General features: G+C 43.0%; 1 protein-coding gene across 1 annotated transcript in view; it reads left to right on the top strand.

The window, feature by feature from the left end:
- bahcc1a (BAH domain and coiled-coil containing 1a) overlaps positions 1-15,924 on the top strand; it is a 64,849-nt gene extending 48,925 nt beyond the window's left edge. The window contains exons 15-30 of the mRNA XM_080511927.1: positions 100-213; positions 2,899-3,013; positions 3,328-3,559; positions 3,664-3,858; positions 5,212-5,385; positions 5,521-5,810; positions 6,290-6,370; positions 6,871-7,000; positions 7,090-7,204; positions 8,183-8,258; positions 10,849-10,957; positions 11,036-11,152; positions 11,255-11,416; positions 12,087-13,336; positions 13,432-13,668; positions 13,759-15,924. Coding sequence (XP_080368053.1) covers positions 100-213; positions 2,899-3,013; positions 3,328-3,559; positions 3,664-3,858; positions 5,212-5,385; positions 5,521-5,810; positions 6,290-6,370; positions 6,871-7,000; positions 7,090-7,204; positions 8,183-8,258; positions 10,849-10,957; positions 11,036-11,152; positions 11,255-11,416; positions 12,087-13,336; positions 13,432-13,668; positions 13,759-13,968 — 3,607 coding nt within the window. The 3' untranslated portion in view covers positions 13,969-15,924. The remainder of the gene's footprint in view (positions 1-99; positions 214-2,898; positions 3,014-3,327; positions 3,560-3,663; positions 3,859-5,211; positions 5,386-5,520; positions 5,811-6,289; positions 6,371-6,870; positions 7,001-7,089; positions 7,205-8,182; positions 8,259-10,848; positions 10,958-11,035; positions 11,153-11,254; positions 11,417-12,086; positions 13,337-13,431; positions 13,669-13,758) is intronic.
- Positions 15,925-16,373: the final 449 nt, after the last annotated feature.

Raw genomic sequence — 16,373 nt, 5'->3', positions numbered from 1 at the left:
TTTGCACTCTACTGCTATAACTTTTGAGTTTAGACACGTGTCTTATCACTGTAGAGGTCCTTTGAATGCTATTGTGCTAACATCTGTGACTGCAAGCAGGAAGGAGGAAACACCTCGCAGCCCAGCGCGACGAGGGCCTGGGCGACCGAGGAAACGGAAACCCACCCTTTCCACAGGTCCTGTATCCTCATCTGATGGCCAAAGAAAAGTCAAGTGAGTATCAGTCAGCTCTTCTCCACTGGCTGGCTGGAGGCCAGCCTTGCATGATAAGCCCCTCTGTACCACTGGCACACAGGGACAGCCTCATTGGCATAAACAGGAAATGGGAGATTCCCTGAACCATTCTAGAATGTCCACTTGAACCTTCCCTAATCTAATCAACACCCGTGTTAATTTTATCACAGCAGAGTCTGTGTCAGTTGTGTGTGTACATCTTCATATTTATTTCAGTTTTTGATATATGGACACATATGTTCAGTTACAAAGCTCTCTTGACGCTCTCATTAGGGTTTATCGATGATTAAAAAAACCTCAGTGGCATTACTGTAGTGCATTTTCAGCTTTGCTGGCTGGAGTTTGTGGGGGACCAGGGGGCTTGGTGACAGACAGAGGATGTAATTAGAGTACTGTGAATTCTCCTGTAATCTGTCCCAGCAGCAGGAATGTGACACACCACTGCCATTACAGCTCCACTGGGTCAGCGGGGGTCCAAAGGATAACATGCCTGGTCAGACAGTCCATGCAATCAAAGTGAAGTTGACATTTGGAGGTTTCATATAATGCGCGTGTGTTGGAGAAAAAAAATATATGAAAGAAATTGCATATATGATAGATTAAATAACTTTCTTTGCTTACTTTAACTTATTTTGATGGCACAGCTATTGGAAGAAAAAAACATTGCTGTTTAGTCACTGTGTTGGAGCACTTGGTGAATCAAAAGGTTATTTTGTTGTCAGCTCTTGTCATCGGAGTTTGGTTGGAAAGGGTTCGGGCACTAAATGTCACCTTGCAGCATCTCCCTGCCTCTCTCTCCCCATTCTTCCTCTTTGTGTTGCTGTGGTTTCTGGGCAATGGTCCACAGTGATCCCAGCTGCCCCTCTGTGATGTCACCTCCACTCTTCTTCTGCCCCTGTACCCCTGTCCCTCCCTCCCTCGCTTGGCCAGTACTGATCGGCGTGGCGATGCTGATGCTGGGTGACAATAACACCCAAATGAAAGGGTAATGAGTGTGGGCCCTGCGGTGAAATGTAGTGGGGAGAAAGCAGGGGCCAACATGGGTTGTTGTATAGGCCATAGTACAGTAAAATGCAGTCTCAATGTTTTTTATTTATTTTTTATTTTAACTCTGGAACAGGTACTTTTTTTTCTCCGACTCATAATGTTTCTACGTGTTTCTGATTCATCTATATATCCAAGTTAGGTACATTACATACAAACGCACTGCGGACTGATTAGACTCATGTTGCGTTACATGACAGGGTTCTGTAAAAACATGTACTCCACTTGCCAGTCATGCCACTACAAGATGCTGACACTTCTATGCAGATGGAGGTCAGTGGGTCAGTGTGTGACAAACCATTTATGTTGTTTCCTTACTTCATTCTTCCTAAACAACAGTGAGTGTGTGGCATAGCTTCAGCGAGAGCTGCATTCAGTCTCTCTGCCTGAGCATTTTGTGCATCTGTGCAATTAGGTATGGATGCAGCTGTGTGCTTATGAGCATTTAGCTGGCTTTGTTTGTTTTTGTGCATGCCTCAGTTGTTCCTATGGGTAGAGCGCTGGGGTCCTTTGTGGCGCTGCTGTGATTGGAGGGAACTGCTGCTTGCCGGTAAACCCTACTAATCAATTCTGTTTAATTAGTCACTGTACGCTCAGCCCTCCCAGCTCCCCCACCAAGTGGAGGGACTCTGTCACATTGTGTTTGTCAGCAGTGGAAGGCAAGTCGTGGCGGGATCTGCCTCACGGGGACAACTTACACTTCACTGGCACCTCTGTCACTCTCCTGTCATTCAGGAGGCAGACAGTCCCGCCGCCTGACAATCGCCGTCTTTCTTTTCAGGCGTTACAGGTGCATGTTGACACACTCTGATTACGAGGTTTGCACACAATCAAGGTCTACATACATCCTCCATATTCACATGCTGTGCTCGTGTGCTGATAAATGAGACATAAACAGAGAAGCATGTGCGCATTTGATTCCAAACAGTGTGTGGGTACAGAGCTGCACAAGGAACAATAGGCAAACAAAGAACAAAATTCAGAAAAGTTGAACATACAGGCTTTATTTATCTATTTTAAATTGACACTATGCCTGCTCTGCAAATGTGACGGATTTCCTAGGCTGTATGCACACCGGGAGAGGGGAAGTTAATCTTTTGTTTGAGCATGGCCTGGCTCACGGTGGTGCGGTGTATGGGCAGACTTCCAGAGGGAAATTCAAGGGCATTTGGAGTGGTTGGCCTGTGATGCTGCTCAGTGTAGAGGAAAGAGTGTGCCACAATGGTATAAACTGCTGCTGAAGGAACTATGATACTCGAAAACAATACAGCTACATAGAAATGCAGTGCCTTCCAACCATTCACTATTCTTCAAAGCTGTGCAGTCTTCACAGGCCACAAACAAACTCCCCAGATGAAGCATTAATGCTTCCCTCAAACAATCCCAGGTTCCTTGTTAGATCCTGATTTTTCAAGTGTGTGGCTAAGACTCTGGGCCATCCTTGTCCTTTTTTTGTCATTCTGCTCATCAGACAGAGAAAGCAGAAAGAGAAAGTTATCAGATCCCACTGAGAGGTGACTCAACACTGTTTTTCCCCTGTGATGTTCTACCCCCTCTTTTTTCTTTCAAACCACTGCCATTCTTCTCTCATGAATGCCTCTCTCTTGTTTTGACTGGCAGGTCGATGGGGGCGGGTCTGGGCTTGTCGCCAGATGACCTAGGAGTGGGCGGAGACAGCCAGAGAAGGAAGAAGAGGCTGTCCAGTCGAGGCTTTGACCGTCTCAGCAGCACACAGGTCAGGGTCCCCTTGTCCCACTTACCATTTGTCCTCTGTGCTGCGAGAAATGAAAGAGGCTGCTTTGCTTCTTTACATTTGATATAGTCCTTTGTTGCACACCATTTCTAATTAGGTGCTACCCTCAGGAGTCAAATCCTGTGCTCTCCATGTTAATATCTTTTCACTGGGTCCTCTACTCTTCTTTTTTTCTTCTCTGTGTGTGTGAGCAAACGAGTGCTCTCTTCTTATAATATTCTGAAGCTTTTCGGGCTGCTCTAACCAGGAGTGTAACTGACTTTCTCTGGCTCTCTCATCTCTCTCGGTTGCTGCAGATAAAAGCACAGGGATGCAGAAAAAGCAGTCTTCACAGTGTTCTCGGCTCTAAGCTCACTGGCGACGTGGCGCAGCTCAAACAGAAGGCCCAGGTTAAAAAGAATCTCTCAGGGACGGGCTCCCGGGACAAAGAGGTTTCACCCTGCAACTCCAACCCTAAGCACGGTCACAGAAGCCAGGGCACGAGCAAAGTTGAGTCCCGGCGAGAGTCTGGTGGACAGAGCGATACAGGTACAAGCCCTCTTGCAATCTCGGTATTGATTGTGCCTTTATAAAGGTTCCACCAACAATTAGGCCACATTAGCCAACAATGATCACTGTGTAAACCTTCTCAGCAGCCAGTGTGGATAGTGTCCCTCAAGACAGCTGGAGTGGACTGGTCCGGCGTGGACGTAAAAAAGGATCAACCACCTCCACACAGAGTTCCTCCCATCTGAGCCAGCCAAGGGCCAAGGTTGTCCGTAGCCACAGACGGGAAACAATGGAAGAAGAAGAAAGCTCCCCTGTCGAGAGCGACTCCTCTGATCAAGGTGAGTCAGTGAATAACACACAGGCAAGTCCTGAAAAGGGCTGAAGTCCCATAAACCTCATATTAATAAACAGAGCTCCACCTTTCCCAGATGTTCTAAAACCCTGGAAACTAGTGGCATCTGTGAACTTCTGATAGCAATTACAAACTTTAAACAATTAATTAAAATCAGACTCATTAATAAGAAATATGTGAAACAACTGGAAAGGCTGTTCATTTTGGTGCCACATTTGTAAAGCACAAACAGGAGCCTCGGTGGCATGCGGAAGAATCATACACACTCTGGGAGCTCCTGTTCATAATGATCACTATCCTGTGAGGCCGGGGTCAGGACTGCTGATTCCCTCCTCTCCACTCTGTGGGGCGGAACCAATGTCAACTTGAAGGATAGTTTCATTCCAGACTGTGCAGATATGAGATTGCTCCATGTTGCAATGAGAGGTGCCACTCAGGCATTTGATTGTCAGCACCTCGGGCCATCAGAAACTCAAAATAATAATAAATAGCGAATGCAGAGAAAAGCGGCTCACAGTTGTCAGAGGAGATTTGGTCAACTTTGCATGGGCACAACCGCCATACTCGGCTCTTCCTACATGCCAACCAATTCATGTGGAGCTATTTGGAAATTAAATAATCACAGAAATAGGCATTACAAATAAATAATTTACCAGCACAAATTGCCTCTGCTTTGTGAGTAGGTCACTTTACTAACTAAAGTACTGCAGAAAACAAATAAGTATTTGTAACATCTGACATGTGTCATATATATATATATTCCATACATTCGGTCAGTGCTTCTCTATAAGATGTACAATGACTGTTTAGAGTCAATGGGCCTTTTGTAAATTTGTAAATCTCCTCCAAACCAATCAGAGGTGGGTGAAAAGGTGTCTGCTGAATGTTTTGTGAGCGTCAAACTGGGCTGTGCATGGACATTCAACACCTCGGTGACTAGCCTTGCTGGCTGACCAGGCGAGATGTACAGCCACAGCTGTGGACACTTGGCTGTGAGAGGCCTTGACAGCCTCGGAGACTGGCTGACTGGGTCAAAGAGGTGCTTGAGAAACTGCAGTGGCGAACACAGAAATCTCACTCCTACTCTCCTGAGCACACTAGCTCATACTAACATGTGGGTTCACACCAGGAAATACCGCTGAGGCGAAGCACTTCATACATCACTTCTATGAACCGTTAAACTATTTACTTAAATGCTAATGAAGTGCTTGTGAAATGATTGAGGGTAAGTGAATGAACTTTACTGGCTGGTAATGGCTTCAAGAGATGGCGCTGATAAGACATGCGAGTCAAAAATGCCAATCACTGTCTATGCTCTATTGTTTACTGTCACCACCAGAAGACGAAGAAGAAGAAGGCAGTTATGATACTGATGAAGGTCAAGATTATAGAGCTCAACAACCCAGAGACATCACTTCTAGCTCCTCTGTGACTGGTCCGAGTCCCTCATCTGTCGTAAAACTGGAGGCCAATCAGAAGGCAAGGAACAAAAAGCAGAGACAAGAGCTTTACGGTGAGACTGTCCTTTGAAAATGATTCATAGGTCAACTAAGCTGCCCCATGGTCTTTATGGGAAGCATCTGTTTTGTGTTTCTTCTTCTTTCTCGTTAGCTTGGTCTAAATCTGTTTCTCTAATTGAACTGTACAGGCTCCCAGAGTCTTTCTGGAACTGAGGGGGAAGTCAAAGTGAGGAAGAAGCCCACCTGTAGGCTGAGCTTAGCCACTGCAGGCAAAAACCACCAGAACCATCAAGCTCAACGGCCTGAAGGAGTCCGGAGGACATGCGGAGCCAGGTCGAAGGAGCCTCGGTGGGGCAGCCTCGGGACCAGAGGCAGTCGATACAGGAGGAGCATGGGGCTGGCTACCTTCCCAACCACGAGCGAGAGGCTAAAGAGGGCAACCCGGAAGAGTACTATGCTTAGAGGAGCGATCAGTAAGGTCAGGAGTTTTCCAAGTTTTTCATATTCTAAGAGTGCCTATGCTAATACTGCTTACCGTTAGAACAAACAAAACCCTACAGAAAATTGCAATGAAAGGGATTTTCAAGTAAATGCATGCATTTTATCACACCAAATAATGAGCTTTTTAATAATACAAGCATGATTCCTTAAACGTAAAAGCAGCCACAAATAGGCACGCTTCACTAAAGACTTTTGGCAGGCTTGTTATTATGTCATTGCAGAGATGCATGCAGTATTGAAAAAAATGGGGGGAAATTATGAAGCAAATACATTTTAATAGACTCTGGCAAGACCGAAAGATGGAAGAAAGAAAACATACTGTATTGATACGCTTTGGGAAATTACTTCTCAGCATTTAACCCATCCTATTCCTAGTTAATTTTAAGTGGGGTCAAGAGGTTTGCTTCCAGAGCCATTGTGGTAACCTGTCAGCAACTTGTCTGTTGTCTTTGACAGAGGAGAAGCTGCTGGTCAGTCGGAGCCACGTCGACGCAGGGCGAGGAGGGAAGCAGGGGCCGCAGGAACAGGGACCAACAGGTGCCTGTCACAAACAATCCCACATCTTTGATCCTGCAACCTGCCACATACAGATCATCAAACAGAATCCACTTTTATTAAAATACCAGCATTCAAACTTTTTTTTTTTTTTTTTTGCAAATATGAAATGTGATATCACACCGTCCTAGATTTCTCACAATCAGCCCCGTTGCTGTAGTGCTATTAAAAGTACTTAGCACATTGCACGTAGCCCAACCTCCTGCTGAGTAATCTTAGGGGAGAAGTGGCTGGGAGAGTTGTGATAAGGACGGGTGGGGGTGGGGGGGTGGCTCACACTTCTGTGCTGTGACAGAGTGAAGAAATGTTAGGAAAAAAATGGCTACAGATAGGTGATGGTACAGGCACTGTGAAACCCCCTGTGGTGAGCTTCTAGTTTAAGTAGCGTGCCCAACAATGTCTCATTTATTCTATCACACACTTTATCTCTCCACTTTTTAAATTTTTTTTCGTCTGTCTGTCCCTTCTGTTCCCTCCCACAGCCAAAGGGACGAGCTGTGAGCCGTCTGCTGGAGAGCTTCGCGGCTGATGAAGGCTTTCAGATGGACGGCAGCAGCTTCTCAGAAGAAGAGGAGGACAGCAACCATGCTCGCAACAATAAGAGTCCTGAAGGTTAGCAGATCAAACAAGATGGCCAGCAGATTGTGCTTTCCACTGACATTTAAGCACGATTTTTTTTACATTCTCGCATTCGTTTGCAGTTCCAAACTGTGTGTTGACCAAAGAGCTGCTGACTGATGGACTGAAGGTGCTGATTTCCAAGGATGATGAGCTTCTGTATGCTGCCAGGGTTCACACTCTGGAGCTGCCCGACATGTAAGTTAATGAGGTCTATTTTTTTTTTTTAAATCATTAAGACCTCAAGTAACATGTATGCAACTTCCCCAATTGCAATATTCTAGAGAACAATAGGCAAAGGCTGGGCAAAATCTGGAGAGATTTGCCAGCCCATCACAAGGACAACATTGGACACATACAACTACGCACCCATACATTTACACATTAAGCATTTACTCCCAGTTAATCAAGCAAACATAGCCCTGTACTGTGGGAGAAAGCCCATGCACCAGAAGAAAACTAATTCACGCACAGAGAAAACATACAAACATGATTGGCACATACACAGGAGTGGGGGAAAAAAAAGCAAGCATGTCACTTCTGTCATAAAAAAAATGTAGACATTGCAAATGTTTGTATACATAAAAAAAAACACATGCAATACACACGTGTTGATGCGATTGAATTTATGTCATCATTTCAGTTGTTTCCTCAAGAGATGAATGACATATATATTATTCAACACTTTGTGTTTACAGTAACATCTTTATACTTTATGTTGGAGTTTGTTGTGGTTGTTGGCATATGGAAAAATGAAGTACGCTTTTACAAGGTAGCATTTTTTTTTTGTCTCAGACCAAGACACAAAAAAAGATGGCTGTCTCTTTGATGAGACTTGCAAACAGCTGATGCGTCCTTTCAAATTGTATAAAAAAAAGGTCTATTGAGATCAGCATGTTGTTAAACACCAAAAGGGATGATTTCATGAAAGACTAATGGTTATCATCAGCATTTTCTTTTTAGCACTCTTCATGTCTACTTTTCTTACACAACAAACCCAACATCATCCCATACCAAGCTCTTAGTATCAATACTGCTCCTCTGGTTCAGGCAGCAAAGAGATGCTGTAACAACAGCAGAGTGGGAGTAACATATGACATGGGAGCCAGGCAAGCATAATGCAAGCATCTGAAAATAGACTAATCTTTTTGTCTCTCTGTTGTGCTTCCTCTGTAGCTTTAGCATCGTTATTGACGGTGAAAGAGGAAACCGCCCAAGAATCTACTCACTGGAGCAACTACTGAAGGAAGCTGTAAGTTTACACCAATGCACTTATTGCAGCAACTTGATCAGTCACTCAACTGCCTCACCTAAAAAGTCTTTGCATCCTCTTTGCATTTTTCTACTTTGTTCAGCCTTTGTGCAGCTGTGCTGGCCCCTTTTCTTTCTTCCTTTCAACCTCTTTTGCTTTCTCAGGGTCATTGTGGCCATCTTAACAGATGGGTGAATCTTTATGTTTAAATGAGTGTCTGTTAAAACAAGCTCGATATGTGGGCGGGATACTCCCACCAACACCTGGATCTATTCATGTGGAGTTTAAACGGCGGATGACTTGAACTTTACATCTCTTTTGATGCCACAATAACAAAGTTGTTTGCCTACTCTGACTGACAAAAACACAGTATAAACAGTGTATGATGATCTGCAGTAATGCAAAACTTTTGGGCCATTAAGCTGGTGGTTAGCGTTGCAGTGTTTATTCCCATAGGAGACATTTGTTGAGTGAAAAAGATGCTGGTCCCTGTACACTAATAACAACTGAATTACCCGAAGCGAAGCTGTCATACCCATATCTTCTCTAGCTGTGAAAAAAAAAGCTGTCATTATTGCCAAACAGGGGCGCAGCACGTTGCTTTTGGTCACAATAGAGTTTCCCAAGAGAAGTAGCCGAGGAGAGTCTACAATTAAATGAGGAGATTCTACACAGTAAATTATGAGATGATATTTGAAGCCAATTTTTGTTTTCATTTCCACTCTGGCTGCCCTGTGCACATTGAATAATCATAAATTAAAAGTATGTCTGTATGGGTTCTTTTTTTTGTTGGAGAAACACATATACAAGAACTCCCCCCTGCCATTATTGTTTACATCTCCCAGTTTTTTATATTGTACACAATGAGCCACAGAACAAGTGTTATTGTTGTTAACCCTTTATAAGGCACCAATTTCAATCATGAAAAATAAACAGTCTACCTTAGAGGGTTGTTTAATGATATCTCAACTCTTCAAGAATGCCAAGTTAGTGTGAATAAACTCTAAAGGTCTAAAACTAACTGCAGTCATATGTATTTCATCATTTTAGTTTGACACATTCTTTATATTGAATGTGCCCCTATAGATTTCTGGTAAACACTCCTATAGACTATTGTTTATGATTTTTATCTGCAAAGTATATTCAATCTAAGTTAAACTTGCTCTATGATCAAATATAAGAATATTGATATACTGATTATCCATAACATGATATTATGATCACTGATGAGTGACTTGATTTGTCATGACACCTGTTCGTGGGTCATATATATTATGTAGCAACTGAACATTTTCGAGGAGATTTCTGTGAGTTTGAAAAAAAACAAACTGATGTTTAGATAACTGGTCAGAACATCTGCAGATTGCAGTGGTCAGTATCACTCAAAGAAGATCCAAGTAGAGAAAAAAAGCAACAACCTGGAAACAATGTGACCAAAGCATGTTGTTTCATATAGTCACATGGAGGTCCCCCCCTTCGCAATTTTGTTGGCCGATAAGATCTACTGGCCATTTTTACATCCACCAAGGACATGATCATGATGTGGTCATAATGTTATGGCTAATCAGTGAAAAATGTGTCATTTGCAGAGGGGAAAAAAAACAACAACAAAACATTGTAAAACATTAACTGTTAGATGTATTTGATGCACATTTAACAATGGACAATTTCTTGCAAGTTTGTGAATTCTTCATTTATATTGCAAAAACAATGTCAGTGTGGACGCAACAGGGAGAAATTGGAAGTTAGAAGATATTGGAAGAAGGCAAAAGATCCAGTTTCTACATGTTTATCTACTTTTTCACCACAGACCTTTCTCCTGTAATCCATATAAGCTTGTTCACATCATTAATGTAGATTTTTACACAAAGTCTCCTTATAGTCCCATTATCTAACTCTACCGGCAGCTCCATGCCAAGCACTTCTGGCAAAATTACTCTTATCCAAACACTCATCTCATAGCAGCTGGCTCTAATTATACCATACTTCTACTTGTATGTCTTTAAATTAGACCAAAACCCATCTATTTGACTCTGACACCAATACAGAGATTTTCACAGAGCTCCTACTCTCTCTCCTATAGAAAGCACACACACACACACACCACACACACACACACACACACACACACACACACACACACACACACACACACACACACACACACACACACACACACACACCCTATCCACACCTCATCAGTCAAAGGGTCCCTTGCCATGGCAACAGTAAATGAAAGCAACCTGAAAGAGCCCCCAGTGAGTGGCGGATGCTGGGGCTGCCTGCATTGTTGGAGGGAGGATCTGGCAACCTGCAATCACAAGCCCTCTATTCAGGCCCTCTTTAGTATTACTCAGCAAGTCAGGATTTACTGCATCATGGCTTCCGTCCTTTTCAACCCTGACTGGCACATTGGCATGAGATAAGTGCCGCTTGGAAACGTGGCACAGTGACTGCCCATGCACAATGCTCCATTGCTCTCACTGTTTGCATGTGTGTGTCTGCGTGCGAGTGTGTATGGATGCATGTCTGCGTGTGCTTTGTGTGCATCCTGTAATGAATCTTAATGATCTTTTGATCTGCCTTCCAGGTCCTGGATATACGTCCAGTATCGGAGGCTTTGCTCACTGAAGGAACAAGAGTGTGTGCTTACTGGAGCGAACGTTCTCGCTGCTTGTATCCAGGCTATGTCCGCCGAGGTGAGACACTATCATGCTCGAATCCATATGCATATAGTCACATTTTAGCACGACTGAGAGCATTTTTGTTCCTTGCAGGTGGTTCATCTGATGAGGGGAAACAGGGAGGAGTGATGGTAGAGTTTGATGATGGAGACCGAGGGAAGATTTCTCTCCCAAACATCCGCCTGCTGCCTCCAGGATACCAGATCCACTGTGAGTGCAGACTCTGGCCTGTCATATGACCTTTTTTGTTGTGGGATACTGTCTATTTGTAACTAAATGCTGTTGATTCTTATAATTGTTTTGTCCTTTTAGGTGGGGAGTCATCTCCTGCCCTGCTGGTATCGAGTGGAACGACAACCAAGAAAACTTCCAATCAGGAGGCGACGTCCACCAATGACAGAACTACTGACAGACTGAGTACGACCAACACTGTAACCAACACCCAAAGTTCACCAGTCATTAAAAGAAGGCCAGGTAAGAAAGGATTCGTCCAAACCTTTTCATTTCACAAAAAAAGAAAAAAAAGATTGGGGGGGGGTTGGATAATAAATATTTTCTCGACTTACAGAGTCATGTGCATTATTCATGGACTTGTTTTGATAAATCATTCATATTGAGCATACGCAGAGCAAAACATTTTTTACTGCTACATTAAATTAAATGAAAGCCTGAACTGTAACTCTTGATTAAGCACAGTCTTTCAAGCCCCAAGTTTCTTCAAAGGATTTCAAAAAACAGTGTTTGTGTATTGTTTCATTGCAGTCCAACACAATATCCAACAATAAGTTTTGTGATGTCAGTAATGTTGTGTTTGTTTTCACACTGTCAGGGTGCATGAATTTCAATTCTGGTGATACAGTAGCTGTATTTATTTATTTATTGGTGATTTTTTTTTTCTCCATAAATATTGCACTGGGAGATGTTTCTTATATTGTGTCTGCTTCATGCATTTAATTAAGGGTTAAAAATCCCATGTTTTAACTCAAACTGGGCAGTAGACATATTCTGTAGCACTATTCTGTAAAGATGCATACTGATTCAAGCAGTCGCCAAAAAATGTATGTACAAATATAAAAAAAGACGTTTTGGAATTCTCATAATTTGTGATGCAGTCTGATAACATATATATTTTGTTTCATCGTAGGAAGACCAAAGGGCTCTGGAAAAAAACAGAGGCAGCAGCAAGCAGAAAACACCAGTAAAAATCTGTCGTCTTTCTTGAGTTGGCCTTCATTAGCAAACACCAGAAAGAGAACGTCTGACAATCCATTTCACTTTAATGGGGCACCCAAGAAGGTTTTGAGAGGGAAAGAGGATGACCTGTTCTCCTTGCCTCAAACACAGCCACTAGCCTCTATTCCAACTAAAGGACTTTTCAGCAGCAGCTCCTTTGAGGTAGACTCCTTCAGAAGCATTGCAAATGGCTACTCTTCCTTCTGTACGCAGTCGGCAGGACCAGGTCAGAGCTTGTCCCTCGGCCCTAGAAGCGGGATGTATAATGAGAAGCGAAGGCAGGATGAAGTAGTTATACCAAGAGGCAGGAAGTCCGGACAGGAGTTCTTGGTCAAGTTAGATCATGAAGGCGTGACCTCCCCAAAGACCAAGAACAGCAAGGCCCTGCTTTTAAGAGGTGGTTCCACCAGTGTAAGCAGTATGCCCAGGACAGACACATACTCTCACCCAGTCCTGCTGGTAAAAGACAATAAAAAGGGTGGTTCTTCCAGAGTAGAACTTCTCCTGAAAGGAGCCACGCCCCAAAGAAAGCCTTCTCCTTCTCTTCATCTGGGGGAATATGGTGATTTGGGCTTCAGTTCGCATAGAGATTGCCACAGCTCCTATTCCGATCTAGATGATGATGACGATGAGGATGAAGAAGAAGAGAGGAGGAGGGCTACTCTGACTGCAGCCTCAGGAGGACTAAGGACGGCTGGCCGTTTCCTTTCCCGTCTTTCTGTCTCCTCCTCCTCCTCTGGTTCTTCAAGCTCATCATCCTCAGGCTCTCTTTCCAGTTCCAGCCTTTGTTCCTCTGACAACGATTCCTCCTACAGCTCGGAGGATGAGGATAGTTCTACACTGATGCTACAGAGCTGTCTCTCCTCTCACCATGGTCTTCTGCAACCATCTGAACCTTCCACCTCGTCAAGGTCTCGCCAGCACTCCTTTGTGGCCAAAGCCATGGCTGTTTCCAATGCCAAAGGAAGCTCCTCTGACCAGATTTCCAGCAGCAAGTCAATGAAGAGGAAAGAATGCACAAGCTCTAGCTCCAAACCAACTAAGGACTTTGCGAAGAAACCTCGGATGCTTCCAGATGACAGTTCATTCATTCCAAGGCCCAAGATGTCTGCATTTCTTGCAGGAAGTCAAATGTGGCGGTGGTCAGGAAACCCCACACAGGTGAGGATGATGCGGTCTTCATTTTACTGCGTACGTCTGTTTAAAAGCCATTTGTAAATTAAATCTTTGTCATTTTTGTGTTTGGTTTTCCACAGAGACGGGGTCTAAAGGGCAAGGCCAGGAAGCTTTTCTATAAGGCCATTGTGCGAGGCAGAGACACTGTTAGAGTGGGAGATTGTGCAGTGTTTCTTTCTGCTGGACGCCCTAACCTCCCGTATGTGGGTCAAATCGAGAACTTCTGGGAATCCTGGACTTCCAGCATGGTGGTCAAAGTCAAGTGGTTTTACCACCCTGAGGAGACCAAGCTCGGCAAGAGGCCTCGAGACGGCAAAGTAAGTTGTGATGATAGTGGCCAGTTTTTCCAATCTTTTGTTGTTTTGTCACAAATGAGAAGTGCCTAACCCTGTCTTTTCTCTGTCCAGCATGCCCTGTACCAGTCGAGTCATGAAGATGAAAATGATGTCCAGACAATCTCACATAAATGCCAGGTTGTGAGCAGGGAAGAGTATGAGTGTCTGACTCGCAATCAGAAGCCGAACAGTACCTCCCCAGACCTTTACTACCTGGCTGGGACGTACGACCCCACCAATGGTCAGCTGGTCACTACTGAGGGGGTTTCCATCATGTGCTGAACCTCCATGAGGACACTACTGAAGGATGTCTTTGGAGGAAGAGTATAGGGTCATTAATTCACCTATGAATCCATTCAGCCTTGCAGAATGACAAATGTTTCTTGGGTATGGCCTCAAGGACCCACGGAATAAATATCTGCACCAAAGCAGGGCTGTCTGAGATTACACACTGGAGTCTGTTGGTGTCTAACCTTTGTGGATGTGAAGGGGATGTCTATAACTGGTTACTCCTTTCATGAAGAATATTATAACGTCTGGGTCTTCCTGGACGTCACGGTTTTGATAAGTGACATTTGATTCATCCTACTAATGTCTTTTTCAAAAGATATGTGATCGACAGCTTCACAGCTGCTTTTTAGACTCATGCTCGCAGCTCCCGTCATCAAAGGAGAGCTGAAATTGCAATGAACTGTGCAAATGATCATGAGGCTCAATGGTCAGCTGGGACCAATTCTTTAAAGGTAGCCTTACTGGAGGGAATGGAAAGGAAAGTGAGGCACTGGGATCTCCCTACACCTCTTCATTCCAGGGAAGTTGAAAACATGTAAAGGATGTAAAGTTGATGTCTGTAAATATTTTGAACTTTTTTCCAATCAAGCCATACACTTCAGTACCTCTCACCTGTCTTAACTGTTCAGGTGTACATTGTACAGTTCAATTATTGTATTGTCTGTTGTCTATATGTATATAAAAGCTATTTTATATAGAAGTCTATTGTATATATGAGATGTATCTTTCCATGTTTGCGATTGATTTATTTTTATATGGGTGTAGAATACCTTATGTGGTGTTTTTCCTTTGCTTTGGGAAGTCAAGATTGGAGATATTAGTGTTGCACTGCAAATGCCCTGCTGAGACAGACCGAGACAGAGCACAGACAAAGACAGAAGGATTTAGTATATAACAGGACAAGACTGGCTTTCTTGAAGAGAGGGGTTATCCTGTTTAAAAAAAAAAAAAAATAGGTCAAGTGGCTTTTTGTAAAAGTGTTCTGTTAATTACATTTTTTTTTTTTGTTAGCATTACCTAAAAACACTTTTATTTATGTAGCTCAGTTTGTCATCATCACAAGCAGATCCCCCTAACTGCTGCCATGGGTCAGAAATGACTTAAGATCTGAGTGTTAACAGTATGACACAATATTTGTGTGTGATGAGTGTCCTGGCATCACTATAAACATTTCCACACAAATCAAGAACAAGTTGAAGTGTTAGGTGTGCATCACACTCATGATTGCATAGTTTTAGCACACAATGGCCTACAGAATACCAAAGTGTCTTTGATATCTTAGTTTCCTTTATTTAAAATTTTAAGCACCTGTACCGAACTAAAATCAGAAATCACTGGTAACATTTAGAGTAAGCGTCCTCAACTATGTGCATAAATATATATATTGGCTTTGCATTGTGACAATGGGTTCTTGCACATGTATCTGCAGTTTTGTTTAGTACGTAAATATGCACCGAATGCCACCTGGGAGTGTGACTTTGAAGGTCAAGGTACTGACACAGCAACATGTCGAGAGCTGACAATTCATTGGAATTCATTCTTAGTTCCCTCAGCCATCTGTGTCTGTTTTGTGCAGTACAAACATACTCAATGCTAACTGTGAAGGACAATCAGATTCACAAAGCAATGGACATAGTGTAGGTTCACTCAGTCGGAAATTGACTTAAGTTTATTTAATTTGTGCCAAGTACATTCTCTCTGTTTTTGTCTTGTTTGATATGCAATCCTGAGTATTTTTTTGTTCATAAAGTTTTATTTTGTTTGCCAACATTTTATTTATTGTCAACGTTGCTGTTTGTTCATGCCAAGAGCGCTTTATGAGAATGTGACTTTTTTTTCTTTCTTCTTTCTTCTTTTTTTTTTTTTTTAATTGGTGTGACGTCACATTTACATTTCTTAAATAAAACTGGTCTTGTAGAGGCCATCTAGTGAAAAGAAATAAAGCAACACTGGATTCTTCTCATCCGCAAACCTCTGTGAATTAATTCTTTATTTTGGGCCATTCCATTGTTCTCCCAATCATGACTCACCGACCATTTCCCATCAATACACTGATGTTAAATACATTATTTTTTGCACGTGTATGGTTTTTTGAAGCTTTCATCCATCTTCTATTCCACTTATTCCAACGTAGGGTCTGTCTGTGGGTGAAAGCAGGGTAGACCTTAGACAGGATTTCAGTCTGTCACTGGGCAGAGACAAAGAGAGTCGCACATACTCATATACACACCTCGAGGCAATTTAGAATCACCAATTAGCCATATGTGCATGCTGTGAGACTATATGAAGGCATTTTCTCTGCTTTGAACACATAACATAAAAAAAACACTGCTATGCTTATAGATTCTAGTGTGTTGACATGATGTGATTGAATAATGCAAAACTATGGTTGAATA

The sequence above is a fragment of the Blennius ocellaris genome (genome assembly GCF_963422515.1).
Source record: "Blennius ocellaris genome assembly, chromosome: 16".
Taxonomy (NCBI): domain Eukaryota; kingdom Metazoa; phylum Chordata; class Actinopteri; order Blenniiformes; family Blenniidae; genus Blennius; species Blennius ocellaris.
This window is presented reverse-complemented; position numbering and strand designations above follow the sequence as displayed.